Source organism: Charadrius vociferus, unplaced genomic scaffold (genome assembly GCF_000708025.1).
Source record: "Charadrius vociferus isolate BGI_N301 unplaced genomic scaffold, ASM70802v2 scaffold553, whole genome shotgun sequence".
Lineage (NCBI taxonomy): Eukaryota > Metazoa > Chordata > Aves > Charadriiformes > Charadriidae > Charadrius > Charadrius vociferus.
In genome coordinates, this window is record NW_009647688.1 from 905,350 (window position 1) to 922,496 (window position 17,147).

The window sequence follows — 17,147 nt, forward strand, 5'->3', positions numbered from 1 at the left end:
CGGGGAGCCCGGGGGGGGGTCTGGGGCCTGGTGGCCGCGGGGCTTTCAGGCCTCTTTGCCGGGCCTGCGGGGCGCAGGAGGCGCCGGGAGGCAGGAGCAGCGTTTAGGAGCCTGTGTGGAGCGGGTTTAGGGGTGCCCCGGGCCGTGCCTGGTGTTCCTCGGCCTTGGCCGGGCCTTTAGGGCCGCCCCCGGAGCGCTGCACAGCGCGGGGATTCGGGAAGGGAGCCCTCGGTTATCGTGAGGCGGTAGAGAAGTAAACGGGTACAGCAAAAGGCTTAGACTGTTATTACTCTGAGTTTTAACCTTAATTTGCCTATAAGGAGCGGATGCTCTTTAGCGTCAGTTGCCACTTTTGCCGAAGTTGGATGCCACAGGCCGGGTGGGCCGGTGTCTGCCTGGGCCGGTGATTTCTCTGCCTGTGCCACCTCTGGTGACCGCAGCTGGTGGAGCGGGTAGGAAAACCCCCTTCGGAAGAGGAAAGCTGTCGCTTTTTGCAGCAAGGTGGTCAAGGTTACCCTCGTCCCTAGCACACTGAACACCCCTCATCACCCAGAGAAGAGCAATCTTCAACCCATGCAAAATCTACTTGTATTTAAACAAATCCCCCGAACACCCAAAATGCAAACTTACTTCCCTTCCCACAGCAGCAGGTGCTGGTGAGGAAAGGCCATTTCTTTCCTTCTGCCTGCCCTTAGGTCTCATTTGTGGATTCTCAAACAGCTGTAGATTCCTATTCTCCTCATTCATCTCCCTAAAACAGGGCAAAGCAGAAGATAGGCAGGTCTACAGCTAGCGAGCTCCGCTTTTCATAACACAAGAATCCTAGGCTTCAGTAAAATCAAACTTTGAAGAGCACCATGGGTACTCTTAAGTGCAAGACAATCAGACACTGCCTGAAAAAATTCCACTGCAAGGCACAAGTTGGAGAACAACCAGTATCTTGTGTACATACAGGTTTGATAAAATATTACTGGTCATATGCAGAATACTACTTGACATATTTCCTGCCTCTCACCTGCTCTGATGTCCCCCCTTCCTTCCCCTCTAGAGGGAACAGAAGCTGGGGAGCGAAAGGCGCTGTTGACAGCTTTATCTGAGAACGGGCTGAGGCACAGTGCTGCATTATACTATGGCCTTTTAGGTTAATGGCCTTTTTAGGGGTCAGTTTTGTTCTCCCCCAAGTTTGTGCTTGTGAGACCAATGCTTCAGTCTCAGCCATTGGAAGTAGGTAAGTCAGTCTCGAGCTGGGCAGCCTGAAAATAAGGTACCCCCATTCTGGAAGTCTTGACTTTGTGTTCCTGCCTCCGTTCTGTTCCAACTTGCCTGGAGTTGGTCATGGTTAGGTCAGCATAGTCTCTCCTATCATAGCATTTCAGACAAAACCAAAGCCCACTTCCAGTTTACAAACTAACCCTCATGCCTGGGGTAGCTCCAAAACCCAGCAAATGTTGAACAATTTTTTTTAGTTGTTCCACAACAGCATTTTATTGAAGTCACATTTTGCAGACAGCTTGTGCAAAGAGAGCATGTTTTGGCAATATTTCTGCTAGAATAGTCTCCCTTCAAAAAGGTGCTTTCAAAGAAATGGCAACTTAATTTGGGGGTAGTAGAGTTACAGCAGGAGTCTGAACCGTGGAAAAAGAAAATGTTACGGTCTTGTCACCAGTTAAGAAATACAATTAACAGTGAGCGCGTAATGTCTGTTTCTTTAGGAAAAGATTAGACCTCAGTGTTTTATTCTATGAACTATCATTTGTTTAAAAAGCTTCCATTCTTCAGTAGAGCACATAAGACATTGCTGAGTTTCTCTAGTTAGACTAAAATTTTTTTCTTTCTCTCTTCCTTTTTGAATATTGATGCTGTTAGCCAGTATCTCAGCAGGCTTAAACTGGCACAACTTCACTGAAATTAATGTGCTATAGCAAAGTTATAATGCTGAAGAGGCTGACAGAATAATGCTGATAGAAAAGCCTCACTCCGATTCAAAATTGAGACTTTTAGGAACATAGATTTTTAAAGATTTAAGTCATTTTTGAAGTACTTTTGATTTTTAGGAAGTCTTTGACACTTCCCTCCACCCCCCCATCCCCCCAAGTGTTCATCTGTTTTTCAATGTTGCGTTCTGTTTCAGACATTCACCGGTAATTTTGTCTACTATATTCAATCTGTGCTCCCAGATGACATTGTAAAAACAGTACTGGAGAAAATAGGTTACATTGCAACAACAGCAACAGAGTTTTCACTTGTCAAAAAGAGAAACAATGAGGAAACAAAGCAGACTGCATTTGAAATATTCCTGGCAAGAATTGAGTGTGAAACCATCCTCGAAATGACAAATGAAGAAAAACATGGCAATTTGGAGAAGACCCTACAGAAGAGAACACAAATGCACCGGCACCATGGAAATAAGGACAAAGAGGATCAGACGCCCCAGAGAGAAGATGCTGAAAATCTAGAAACTAAAGAAAGCAGTGAGACGTCTTTGTGCCTTGCTACTCAACAGAAGTCTTCAACTAATAGCGATACAGCCTTTGAAGCTGGTGGGAATCTGAAGATCAAAGATGACGCGCCTCAGTTAGCAGTTACTCCACCCACTAACAGGCTTCAGAAACACCAAAGGCAAGTCATTAACACTGCACATTTCCCGGGCAAACGCTCAGACAGCGAGGACTTCTTGATCAAATATAGTGACATTGTCATAAGACAAACACCGATTTTCAGTGAGAATCCTTCTCCAAAAGCTTTTGAAAGCAAGCCAAGAGCCAGTCTCAGTGAAGAATGTGTTTTGGCAGTCACTGCAGAGTCAACTGCAAATGAGATCAGGCCTGTGCCACTCTCACCAGGAGCGAGCGGCCCGCCAGCCTTTGCAATATTTGCTGACAGCTCTTGTGACAGCAAAACCGCTTTGGAGTACAAAGCTCAAGAAGTCCCCGAAGAATCAATTGAAGCAGAAATTAACGATGCCATAAATTGCATAGACCCAGACCCTGCGGATGAACCCACTGAGCTGAAGTCTCTGCCGTACAAGGACATCGCGGCTGTCCAAAACTGCGGCGTTCCTAGGGAAGAGGAAGTTTGTGAGCTGTCTTTAACCTTCACAAAACTACAAATCAAGGACGCTCAGGAAGACCTTATGTTTCCAGTAGAGGAAACTGGCCAACCTGAGTCATATGCGAGTACAAGTGACAGGCACGCAAGAGAGTTTAATCACTCTAAAATAAAACATACATATCTGACTAATGCTCAGATGCAGAACAGAGCAGCTGCACACATCGAGCCATCTTCAGATCTGTGCTGCGCTGCTGGGAACGTGGAGGATTCCACTGCTGGTTCTGACACCAGGAGACTGTTAATGGATACCCCTAGCGCACACACAGCTGCTGAGTGCTTCAGGCACATCAGGGAGCCCCCTAACCTCACCTACATCCCACCACAAAGTATTGATGTTCGGTCTTCACGCGTGAGAAGGAGCAGCGCACAGGGCAGAAGGAACCTCTTGCAGCCTGAACGTGACTCTCCCGAATCCAGTGAAGTAAAGCTGGACAACTATAATTCCAAAGTAAACGAAATCCAGGAGCCTTATGTCATTATTGACAAAACCGACCAAGGAATGTTAGGCCATCACACTTGATTCTGCCAGTGCTTTATTTGTAATCTGCCTCGGTTTTTTCCTCTCACTTGTGGCCTTGATCACCTTTTCAAGGAGATGATTAACTTTGTCAAAACAGTTTTTAAAAAAAAAAAAAGAAAAAACACCACTGGCTTTTGGGCAGTAAAAAACGGGAGTAGGTGAGCAAATTCTTAATGGGCCCTTCTCATCTGGAACCTTTGGCACTGAAACCGGCGTGGTCACCTTTCTAAAGCGCAGACAACTTCCATAAATTTAAATACATTTAATTAATTAGCCAGATTCCTTCTGGCTCTACTTAATGCCAGACAGGTTTATTCAGTTAAGCATACTTTTACTTTTTTCTTCTTTTTTCCCCCCCTTTTTTTTTGTTGTTGCTCTACAGACCTATTCCTGGAGTATTCTTCAAGTATAGCATGTTGTACAATGATAGAAACGGGTCAGTGTTTCTAAACTGGAGGACCCAACTTCATAGCTTTACCAATGCTATACTGGAGCATACTTCTCTTAACTCATTGCATTCCTATGAAGCTCTGCTCTGAACTAATCTCACTTTTGCTTTCAGTTGAAAGTAAGTTTAGAAAGTCTGATAACCTTCCTTTAGGTTTAAAGAAGAAAACAGCCCTCTGAATGCTTTTAGTTGTATTTTTGTATTAGGAGTAAGAGTGTAGATCTTATAGAGGCAATAACCTGTATTACAGGTTTTATACCTGTCTCCACTTGTTACCAAAATTTTTTGTGGTTACCACAAGTTTCAAGCGAAGCAGTGAGCGCTGTAATCATTCACCGTGACCAGAAGAGGGAGATCCAGCTAGAGCTGCCATTTCCCTTGCCCCTGATCTGCCACTGGACTCCGCACCCACTCTGGAGCTCACTGGGCTTTTCCGTCAGCCACTGTATCGCACTGCCACGAAGGGACAACGCTGCCGTTCTCTGCCATTTTAGGGGCAGATCAGAGGAGGGTCCCGGTGAGCATCAGAGCATCAGGATAAGGGCTGTCCTGTAGGCGGAAGCGTTGCGTGACAAGCGTTGTGCTGTGAAGCAGAGGGAGCAGGATTGTTAGCTCAGCTCAGCTGCAAGGTGGAGTCCCAGCGCTGGGAACCTGTCGCACACAACACTGAATGCCGTTTGGAAAAGCACGCAGTCACTGGTGCTGTATTTCAGCACAACTCCAATGCTTCTCTATACACTTGTTACCTAGAAGGACAGTTTACTTTAATACCGCTTGAAGTAACTTCTCCAGTAGCACTTCAATGCTAAGAATTTTTTGTATTTTCATGCATAGTTAAAATACTAGCTGAAATTAATTTAATATAAATTGTTTATAATTGACTTTCATCCCCCCAAAATTCCAAGAGGAGTGCATGGATTACACTAGAAAAACCTCAGAGGCTAAAACGTAAAGATCCATTTTGTGAACAAGTAATTGTTGCAGTCTGATCCCAAGAGTGCAGGAGGAGTAAAACTTTGCCCAAGCGAACATCAAGTGACAGCACTGCCCTCAGCTTTGGGTAGTGGGGGAGAAACAGGTACCGTAAATGTGCACACACAAACCAGTGCTGCCGTACTGGGTCTGGCTAGGACTGAGAGAGCTTTCTTAATAGCAGCCCCTGGGGTGGTGTGTTTGGGCTGCGTGGCTAAAATTGTTGATAATGCACCAGTGTTTCACCTATTGCTGAGCAGTGCTTGCACAGTGTCGCAGCTTTCTCTTTTTGTAACCACCCCCCCAATGAGTAACTGGGAGAGGACACAGCCGGCTGGAACTGGGCAAAGGGATATTCCGTACCAGGTAACATCACACTTGGCAATAAATTTGGGGTAGCAGAAGAAGGGGGAGTGTCTACCAAGGTGGCCATTGCTCAGAGACTGGCTGGGTCCACTTGTGGTGGTGAGTCACTGTCATTGCATCACTTGGGGGTTTTTCACCCCCCGTTCCTTCACTTATTAAACCTCTATCTCAACCCAAAAGCTCTCTTGATTTTGCTCTTGCTATTCTCCCCTGTCCTGCTGGGGAAGGGGGAGTGAGCAGCCGTGTCAGTGCCTACCTGCTGCCTGAGTCGACCCACCACAACCTCCCTGCTCTTCTTTCAAGTACCCAGCTGGTCTTCCTAACCGTTTTGGGTTTTATAAGCTGTATTTTCCCCCTGTGGGGGTTATTAAAATAATATGTTTTAAATCTTGTATTGTGTCAATTATTCATGAACTCTTAATTTAAAACTGCAAAAACCCCTTCTCATCACAGATTATCTCCCAAGTATTCAGATGACCACCAGTAATACAGGATTCATATCCCTAATATCCAATTTTTATCTTACTGTAGCCATACAAGGAAAAGTATTTAACAGCAAACTAAAGACTGACCACTTGAAAAGACACCATCTTGGGCACCTCAATCCATACTGCTGGCCTTCATGAAACTTGTTTCGTTATCATCTACTGTGAGAAACACTCATGTCTTTACTAAACATCCTGTGATGGACCTATGCTCAATTGTTTGTCTTCATGGCACCTGACACATAGGAGACATGGATCTTCACTTTGCCCCGTAGTGAGCAGAGTTTTGGACCAGCATCACCCATGTGCAGGAGCTTATGAACAACCGGAACAACCTCACATGGGGAAAACAAAACATACAGAGGGTCTTTTGGAAGAGAGGAAGCATAGCCCTGCCTGGCTAACAGTGCCCCACAGCTTCAAGTCACAGGAACGCTGGTGGAGACAGTTAAAACTGTCAAACAAACACCAAACAAACAGTTAAAACTGCATAAACACTATTCAATATAAAATGGCCATATTCTGAGAATCTACTTTTTATTAATGTTTGAGTACCTGGATTGAGGAAGAATCTCCTCTTCGCAGCAGATCGGTCAGGACTGGTAAGTGTTCCGCCTTTGCAGGGAGAGCTACTGTGCACTCTGAGTCTTCTGGATATTTTCATCCGAGTTTCTGACTGCTGCAAGAACACCTTTAACTTCTCTTCCTGTATAAGTGGTAGGGTTTTGAGGTCTTGTACTAGAAACTACTTTTGTATTGGCAAATTTCTGGGGTCTCAAGAGACAACTGCTTCGCAGTTGCTTCACAAGATGCTTATGAAGAGACCGGGTTTGAAAACCAGCTGAAATAACAGGTAAGTCGTATTTCATAGGCAGCAGTCCTTTGTGCAGCTGCTTGCACGTGAGTAAGGTAGAACTGGATTTAAAATCCTGGTTGTAAATACACTCAAGACGTGAGAAGAGGGACAGACAAAAGGGACCATAAGACTTCTGACCCCATCTGCCAGTGCTCTCCTGCCCCGTTGGGAGTAACCACTGCACCTCTCTTTGGCTAATTAACTTAAGTAAGAGCACCCACTCAAGCAGCACTGCTAGCCAGCAAGAGCACTGCCCGGGCCCCTTTCTAAAGGAAGGTGATTTGTGTTTGTAAAATGTGTGCCTACCCTCTGGTGAGCCGTCAGCTTTAATTGTGCTACAGCTGGTCCTGACTGTCCGTGAACTGAATGGGGATTTACTGAGCGATTGGCTGTCTCTCCATCAGAGAGACAGAAGGCCAATTCTGTTCCCAAATTGGTATGCTACGCACAACCACTCTGAACGGCTCAGCTCTCCCAAGCCTTGGACTGGAGAAATTCTCCTTTGATGAGCGCAGACACGGAGCCCGGGCGGCAGAGCTGGGCGCCGGGTGATACTCACTCGCACACCCTCTCCCCACTGGGGCTCCTGCAACGGTCCGTTCCCTCCTTAACATCCGTCATGCGCACCCCCCCTTGCCCTGTCGGAGCCGAGATGCTCAAGAAGCACAGCTTGGGTTTAGAACAAACTCTGTTGTTTTTAAAGCCAAGAATGAAAACCAAATTTCAGTGTTAAAACACACACACCAAAAAAAAAAAAACAAAACACCACACAACTGGAAAGCATGCAAACACTAAATGAATTTTAAAAATTACAATTTGCTTCAGAATTATCTTAAAAACAATTCCCTGAGACACTAAGTATACCTGAGAGAGACTGGCAAGGGCTTGCAAAGCACTGATGAAGATAAACATCGTTTAGAGCTGTGTCACTGCAAAAAGACAATTTCTGAAACACTGCTTTATCATTTTTTACCTTACTTGTACCTAAACACTGGGAGAATAACCACCAGTAACCCACCACCACCACTGGAGGTCCCACCCACTGGAAATGAACTGGCACAGCTCTCTAAGCGAGACAGCTGACTGAATCCCACATGGCTCCTTTTCACAGCATTAAATAAGGAAAAAATGAAATTAGGATTGGGACGGAATACAGTGACATCTGCAGAGCAGCACAGTTGCAGTGGACATCCCGACAGCTCCGTACTTCCTGCGGTGTACGCGAGGGAGGAATCTATCCCTGGTACCAGGCAGAGGGCTCTAGGGTGGAGCAGAGGCTACTCCAAAGCCTTCTGGCATAAAAATAAGTAAAATCAAGTAGTACGCGTGCAATACACAGGTAACACAGCTCCTCTGTTGTGTCACTCTCCTTAGTGAAGCTCTATATCTGTTCAGGCAGAGATCACTCTTGTAGGTGTGTGTTTACACAACACTTAGCAAAGTGGTGCCTGATCCTGACACAGCACAAGTAATTCTCACATGCCCACCTCTTAAAAAAATGGCAAATGATCAATTAAAATAATTGATCTGGACTGCACAGAAGACTACATTTCTCTTACGTAGGCATTGATCTACCAACTGCCAGTTTTTGTTCTGAAACTAAACTTTTAATTTTCAAAAAAAGCTCGCAACTTTCTGTTGGCCCCCTCAAACACCCTGGGGGGGGAAAGCCACCACCATCAATTCTCACCTGATTTTATCCTACTTCAGAAATGCACAATATTTACTTAAACCTCCACACACAACAGGAAGGACTGGAGTAAAGTACCCAAGGAAGATCTCCTGAACACGCTTCCCATGCCCGAAGAAAGGCCAGGCTAAGCAAATGCAACTGCAAAATGATACAATTTTTGCCAGTGTCTCTATCTTACCTCAAATTAATTTATATGCTGCTCCCAGATGTTACTGGTTTGCTAAGACACCTTGACAAGGACAAAGCAAATATCAAAGTCTGGAAGAGACATCATCTATTCAGACTAAGTATGTCGTAAAGAACAGGCAGTACAGGAGATAATCACTTTTCACATATACTGCAGTTTAGATGGCAAACGCATTGTGACAGAAGTAATTAAACCCCGTAAGTTCTACTATCTCACGTATTCCCACAATATACTCCAGAATAGCCAAAATGTATGCAAAAACAGTTATATATGGTTCAGTCTACAAGCATAGGCTACATCCAACTTATGGGCCAAACCTTAAAAGCCCGGAGAAGTGGCAGCTTGTTTCTATTGCCCATTCCATACTGCTGGAACTCCGTACCTTCAGTACCGCTGGTACGGAAGTTCAGCCTACGGGCAGAAACACAGTACTTTCTACGGTATTCTGCAACTTGCTACCCAATCACTGCTTCTCACACAGGCATAAAAGAAGCAAAAGATGTATCAGAGTAATGCTGATTCCCCTTTTTTCCCCTCCTCTCATCAATTGAGAGATTTCAAGAAACAAAAGCAAATAAATTTGAGGCTTAAAACCAGCTGTTTATGATTACTGCAGTATTTTTATCTATACATCTATAGCAGACTGCAAACATTTCACATTTAAGACACATAACAAGCAACCTGTTCGGTTTTGTTCCCAGTTTTCATTAAATACCCAACCTTCCTGTATATGAAAATCTATACATGAAAATTAATAGATAGCAAAACATAAAATACACATCGCATCTGTAATTTTTAATAAATAATCTATAAAAATTATTTCTTTTTATTCCATTATAATGATGAATACCTGTAACCTCCATCCAAACTACTGTTTTGATATAATAAAGGGGCGGGGAAATCTGACCAAAAAGCATTAATGTCTTTCAAAAGCTGAAAGTTAACAGTGGGATTCTTTGTACTGTAAGATTCTCTGTACAAAACAATTAAGTGATATTTTCTGAACCGTGTACAAAATATACATCCTTGGCTTCTACAACCCATAATGAAATTATAATTAGGAACAAACTGCAGATGACTGAGCTTCAAATTTATAGAACTATTTCCAAAGAAATAGTTCTTCTGATCTCTTACAGAAGAAAAAATTTTGAAATTGAAAGTTTAACAGAAAGTTTCAAATTACTATCCCCCTACAAATAAGCTTCCGTAAGTAAGATAATTACTTAACACGCAAAAACTTATTTTTAAGCTAGAATTCTAAAGCTTTACAACACAACAATAGAATGGCAATACTGGGTTCACAAGCTCTAGTATTCTAATTTAGTACTTCATAAGGAAATGCTCTCTCAGTGCCCTGATCATTATCCAGTCGTAATGATTTGGGGAAAAAAATATCCCACCAGAAGGAAATAACAAGAAATGAACTGCATTTCCTGACTTGGAAAACAGCACGGTCATTTCAATACAATGATTTTTAAATACACCACAAAAACAGCTACCACAAAACTACAAAATAAAAGCAGTGAAGTGATCTCCAAAAGTAATACCGTCAGATACTGTTCAAAATCAGGCGGAACATGGAAAAGCCACGTAACTGAAAATTTATATCCTCCAACAAGTTACAGACAAACGTCTGTATTAAGTGATCAAAGTACTAACTGAAGTCTTGGACATTAGCCATTTTTAGGAGCATTCCCTACAAAGCTATGACAGATGCTCAACTATATTAATACAAGTGTGTTTTAAAGCACTGTTAACCTTGTTTGCTCCAGTTAAACCAACCAAAACTATTACAGAAAAAAAGCCATATATATACCGTACCTCAGGAATCATCCCCCTCAAATCAAACAGCAAAAGTAATGTGAAAACTGCTGCATTAAAAGGATTATCTTGAGGACAACGCTCAGAGGATAAAGCAGAAATTAAGGGCAACTCTTCAGGTTAGCTAAGAAGTGCAAGAACGAAACCCTCGCTATTTTTCTCTACTCCCCGAGTACCTGTAAGTCACAATAAACTGATCAAGGTGTAAACCCAAAGAACCATCTGTATTTTTCTTTATAAAAAAAGTACAATTGAAGAATCCAAAATAGGTACGACAACAATTAATTCTAGGGTTTTTTACAACCATTTAAAAGGAACAACAAATACAGTTCTGTGCACCCTGCACTAGTCCTCAACTCAGCCACAGCAAGGCCGGTCATTTCATGAACACTAGAGGAATAAGCCCTTTTAAAAACCTAGCTTAAAAAAAAGCCTCAGAGCATTCCGCAATCACTTATGGAAACTGTTACTCTCTTTTTGCCACTGAATTCAATGGGACTATACCAGTGCATAGTTATCTTCAGAACTACAGCTATGTTGTGATTTCACGTAAAGCAGGAGACACTGAATTCAATGCAACTGCAGCGGTGTAGGTAGGGTTAGAGTAAGACCCCCTATTTCAACCTGATAAGACTTATTTAACGAAGCTACTTTAACCTGAGGCACTTCTTTTGCTGCCTCTAATAATAAAAAAGAACATCCCACCTCTTTTATGGAACTATTTCTTTCAAATTAGAAAAACAGGGTTGTCTTTGGGGGGAAAAAATGAAGAAACTTGCGTTACTTATAGGAGGCAGCAGAGAAGTGGGAAATAGGAGAAATACCTGTACTTTAGCTGAATAGAATTGACACAGTAAAGCTGATGGTGAACCTAAAAACATGAAAGGGAATTGGCTTATATTCTGTTTATGACTTGTATCTGAACATGTCATAGCAGTAAGTTTACAACACTCTACAAAGCATAACTCAAAAGCAAAAAAAACATTCTATTTAGAAATATTAAAAATACTCAAAATTGCCTCCAAATCAGACTTCATAAATATGTTTTTTAAAATACAGCAACTGCAGACTTTTATAAATGGTGTTGCATGTTACACGGGTTTAGTATTTGGTCCCGGTTTTCTTCATATTTTTCTATCATTTTCTGCATGTCATGGTCAGCTCCAATAACCTTGAAAAGAAGAACATGAACATTAGAAATAATTGACACCATAAAACATTTTGAGCAAAACAAGACTAGCACCGAAGCCAAACCGACATACTCCTAGAGATCTGTCCAATTAGTTTTCTGTTCAGAATTTGGCATTCAGTGAAAAGCTCAATGTCTGATCCTGCAATCACAGTGAACAGACCCTTAAATTCCACCAAACTGATGGAAGACCAGCTGTTTATGCTATACGCTATGGATAGCTGTAAACATTTTTCTGAGGTTTTCCTTCTCCAAAGCATATTAGAAAAACAGATTTATTTACTTTTACCACTAAATAACACTCTTAATATTTGAAGAGTACAATCCTCCATATGCTTAATTGATTATAACTAAAAGAACACTTACAAGCACTGGGCAGGAAACTTTAAACAGTGTATGTTTGATGAGCCACTCTTCGTAGAGCTGATGAATAGCTTCTAAATATTCCTAGAAAACAGGCGTTCAAATAAAACACATGCCCAGGGATGAAAGACACATTGCAATTTTTATACACTTGATAAGTAGTTAGGAACTACATATAAAAGCCAGCACCAAGTATTTCCACTAACAAAAATAAAAAGCATCAGAAGGCTTCTGGGAAAAAGTAACTCCCAGTATAAAGTTTTACGCCATGAAGAACCTCAAAGACACAGCTTACAGGAGCACAGGGCTCTCAGCTCCTTTTAAGATCAAGAACCATGTTTCTCTCCCACAGGTATAACGTGGCTCAAGATTTTACAGAGAAAAATACAACAAAGAGAAGTAAGGACAAAAAGGGCACGACTGCAAAGAATACGTATTGAAGGCACTCTCTGTGTCAGCACATTTTTCCTAAAATTCGCAGTTTGCTTTCTCCTAACAGTGACGCAATTTCCTCTAAACACACTTCTGCCTGTCATCAGCTATGAGGGGTTTTGTTCACGGAGCCCACTTACCATTTTTCATTCATAATTGCTGCCCCCACCCTTCAGTAGAGCTGCAAAGTAACACAATGTCTCTCCAAAACCATTATAGCGAGGATTTATTCTCCAAGACAAAATTCCACATGGCCCAAAATTTAGCTCTTTGCACATATCTTCAACTGACAATTGCTTCTACTGAACTACCCGATGCTATCTGGGTATATACTATATATATATAACACTATACGGTGTATACCTTTGTAGCATACCATCTATCTTCTAAAACTGCGTTTATTTCTAGTTAGGCTTTCTTTAGGAGAAAATTTGTTTAATGAAGGGCTATTCTGTAAACTGTGATACAGAAAGTGATCAGTCAATTACGACAGTTTATTTTTAAGCAGATTCCCATGCTAACAATTTTCAAGAAGTTGCTTGTTCTCAGACACAAGCAGAGACACTTTTCATGCACAAACATCTTGGTAACAGCAGACAACAGAAAGTGCCCACCTAAATCTTCAGCACCTGCATGCACAGGTATTTGTGCTTCAACTGGGTGCCTTTATGCCACTCAATGATACAAAAGCAATTGCCCTTTTTACATCTTGGAGAAGATTAACAGCTGATTAATACTCCACCTAAATAGTCAGCTATAGTACACTGATTGCTAAAACATAACACTTGGGAAAGTCAGTGTGCTTGACAGATCACTTTTATAAAATAAATCAAAATTAATTACTGAAGTTTTAGTTTGCAATGGAAACAGCTGCACCACATTTTGGCAACAGACTCAGGATCTGATTTTAGTACTTGGATTGGAATCATTACATTTTTAAAGCTCATTGTAACCACATACATTGAAGGAAGTCCTTACCAGAGGAATGATCTTTTCCTCTTCTCTGCATCTTCTCTTTAACCTCTCATAACAAACTTCAGGAGAAGTCTGCAGATAAACTGCCATAACAAAAATTGTAACAGTTAAGTTCAAGGACCAGCTTTAAAAGCAAAGCAGAAAGTTACTTCACAAACTGTAGAAGGAAAGAATCCTGACTGGGGTGCCACCACTGAACCTCCCCTTGGGCGTTACGGTTAATCAATCCACGAACCAGGTGTGAATTCGTGCTGTCTGATGTTACACATTGCAACCACTATCATATTAAAAAGTATGATTATTTATGACCCAAGAAACAAGAATTATTTTTTCTCCCCGTAAGGAAACCCACCCACAAACATGCCCCTCCAGATCCCATCAAAATTTTACCTATCAAATCAACTGAAACATCAGCGTTGTTCTGGATCCAGTCAAACCATTCACTTAGGACAACATAATCCACCTCTGGCATTTTTCCGCTGAATAAACATAAAAGTCGTCACTCACTGAACAGCACACACAGATCAATTCTAAACTCTTTTTTTTTTTTACTTGACTAGAATTACTCCAAATTTACTTCAGCATATGTGAAATGAAAACAAGACCAATATTATGCCCACCCAAGTTCAAGGCCTCAGAAAGCATTGTTTATACAACAGAAAGACCAAATTATCTTTTTCTTTTTCAAGTACTAACACAAAGTTTCTATTATCAAGTTACAAACATTATTTTCCCCAATACAGTTAAGAAATAATTACTTGGTGACTAAGAAGAAAAACATTACCACATTGACATTTATACAATAACAACAAATTAGTGTCAATGGTATTTATTGCTTAAGGATCGTTTCAAATACATACTGCAGTGCATGTCACCAGAAAGGCTTGATTTACTAAGCAGCACTGACAATTCATTACAGAAGCCATAGTACAAAAGCGGTGCAAAAAATAATGACAGCATGTAAATAAAATTTACTACCACTGTAAAAAATATTTATGGAAAGAGTACTGAAATATTCAATATGCTCAATTTGAACTCTGTATTCAGAAAGCAGACAATATTGGAGACAACTGTCCCAAAGTTATCTCAGTAAGAATAACAAAATATCAAAGAACTCATGTAAAAGGGAGTCTACAGATGACATATTAAGAATCTCGTATTATGTTTTTACTAGTATCGGAATTTTCACTTATTACTATATTCCTAAACAGTCAAATATTACTAGTTCTACATTATTCTCTCTTCAAAACTGGTGATAGTAACACATACTCCAGACTCTTTCCTAAATGCCTCTGCAATAGCAATATTAAAAAGAAATGGGGTTGAGAGATTCCTGTCCTCTCCAGCTGAATCATTAAGACCAGCTGCAACATTTTAAATGGGGCTGAAGAAAATGATTCCACAGATTTCTCAACCATTCTCCTGGCAAAACACTTTGATCACTGGCAAACCTGAATGAAGATAATCCAGAAAGATATTTCCACTTAAGTATGCAAGAAAGTGAAACTAGTATTCATACCACCTCCCTTCTTTATCTGCCATCCAGCTGAATATCTTCCCTCCCAAAACACCCAAGAAATGGGATGACACAACTCACTGATGTTCTTCTAACGTATCAATCAGTAGATGTGCTGTAAAAGGCACTAAAGGGTGTTTTCATCTCCAAAGTTTGCTGACATTTGACTCCTACCAAGTGAAGCTAAGCACAAATGGAACAAGCTTTGTATCATAACTAACTGAATTCAAATGGGAATTGCTAGTGCTTACCCTGTAACGTACCACGCATACTCACGTGCACACCTCTAAAATTCTACAGTTTTACACCTAACGTGAGCGTGTCTTTCAGTGCTGAACTCAGCTGTGCAATCGCAGCAACAACTGGGACGCTCATTGCATAGCTGTGCGTGCCGGGGAAGCTCACAGCAATTGCTCACAATTTAAGCCTTCCATCATCGTCGTCAATCTTATTCTATTTCTCTCTCTGGGAAAAAGCCTGCAAAGCCAAAACACAAACGCTGAGTGACGTGAGACCAAAGAAGAGCTGGTATTCCTGATATTCCACAGCTCTTCATCCCTCACTTAAACTAATTATTCTCCCAAAGGAGAAGAGTTTGTGTAGACTGGAGATAGCAAGGGATTCTCCTCCATCTTTTAAACTGGGACCCTAAACAATACCTTCTCTTACAGAAAAGAAAGCAGAAAATAACCTCTGCTTTTTGCAGCAAACTTGCCCCATCCAGTCTGAGTTTTATCTTGAATCAAAAAGTTCTATTTCATTTTTACATATTTTTAATGGGAAAATGCCTTCCATACAGCTATTTAACAATCCCTTTGCTAAAGACACCTCTTGAAACAGCTTGAGCCCGAGGGAGTTTTTTTTTTATAATATTTTCAGGAAAATTTAAAGATATTCAGGTCAGTTTTGTTTTCCAGACCTTCCATCAGACAGGCATAATTCAATTTCTACAATGGGCAACCTCTCCTGTGTTACCTGCACAGTTTTTGCATGTCAACTAACCTACACAAGAATTACGGTCACTCCCCTACAGAGACAGGAGATTCCTGTAAGTAACATGGGTTTTGAGACAAGTCTAGATGACCTTTAAAGAACTACAACATGTAAGGATAGGGCAGCGATCAAACAACATGGAGTAAAGCTACAGAGCTGCTCACCACAGGACGTCCTGGAAACTAAAGGTTTACACGAGCTTAGGGGGAAACTGCACAGGTTCATGGAAAAGAAATTCCCTGTGTGTCACTAAATACACTGCAGAATAAGGAAGTCCCTAAACTGTAGGTTACTGGATATACTCAGAAATTATCATAAATGCTGACCCTGTTCTTACACTCTTTTCAAGTACTTCTGGCCACCACTGGAGACAGGATATGAGGGAGGGCAGATTTACTGATTTTTTTAATGTGACTCAAAATGGCTACTTTCATGTAGCCCAAATTTATCCTTTTTTTAATTTACAATCTTTTTACATACCCTTATATCACATTTTGGTTTGCTATTGGTAGCATCAGCTGGCTTCTAGCTTGCTGTAACAAACCAAGGCAAATGCCTTCTGGCCAGCATTAAACAGTGCTGAAGCCACGAAACTTCTTAATGCCCTTAAAAATGTTATTACAAAATTAATAAGTAGAGTTGACACAAGCAGACCTAGCCTCACAGCAACAAAGTTCTCAGTCTTTGGGGCAGAAGGACTTTGTCGACAATGAAGGGGGAAAAAAAAAAAGTCAGTAATTAAAAACGAGAAAGGCATTCCAGTACATTTCTACTGCATACAGACTGGGATAAATAACCTCTGTTTCTGTTTGCCTCACATCTTGCTGCGCGTGTCTCAACTTTCAAAGCAGTCCCAGTATCGGAGTAGGAGCTTATGTAGCATGGATGCCACCTGGTGGCATGCAGCCGTTCTCCTTCCAGACAGGGGCAAGAAACTGGTTTTGTCCCTTAAGACCACTGAAAAATCCATTAAAACAACAATCTGTCACAGAAGTCCGGCATTCTGAACAAAACAAAACGTCAGTGCTGATTACTGCACTACTTTAGTGAGTATGGGACGGATGAGTTATACATCGGCAAGGTAATAAATGCTTTTTCTATCTTGGGCCGCAATCTTATCCCCCAGAACATAATAACCCAGGTTAGGTCCAGTTGTTTCTACCTCTGGCCCAAGCACACCTTGGGGTGGGGGCCCGATTCAGAAAAAAACATTCAGAGGT

The 17,147-nt window shown here is 41.5% G+C and overlaps 2 protein-coding genes across 3 annotated transcripts in view; one reads left to right on the forward strand and one right to left on the reverse strand.

The window, feature by feature from the left end:
- Nucleotides 1–3,631, forward strand: part of LOC104283236 — a 7,745-nt gene extending 4,114 nt beyond the window's left edge. Inside the window, exon 2 of the mRNA XM_009881393.1 lies at nt 2,132–3,631. Coding sequence (XP_009879695.1) covers nt 2,132–3,631 — 1,500 coding nt within the window. The remainder of the gene's footprint in view (nt 1–2,131) is intronic.
- Nucleotides 3,632–11,531: 7,900 nt separating this feature from the next.
- TK2 (thymidine kinase 2, mitochondrial) overlaps nt 11,532–17,147 on the reverse strand; it is an 11,804-nt gene continuing 6,188 nt past the window's right edge. For both annotated transcript variants that reach the window (XM_009881373.1, XM_009881372.1), the window contains exons 5-8: nt 13,809–13,897; nt 13,422–13,501; nt 12,015–12,095; nt 11,532–11,630 (exon numbers count right to left, since the gene is read on the reverse strand). In XM_009881373.1, the coding sequence (XP_009879675.1) occupies nt 11,532–11,630; nt 12,015–12,095; nt 13,422–13,501; nt 13,809–13,897 (349 nt within the window). The remainder of the gene's footprint in view (nt 11,631–12,014; nt 12,096–13,421; nt 13,502–13,808; nt 13,898–17,147) is intronic.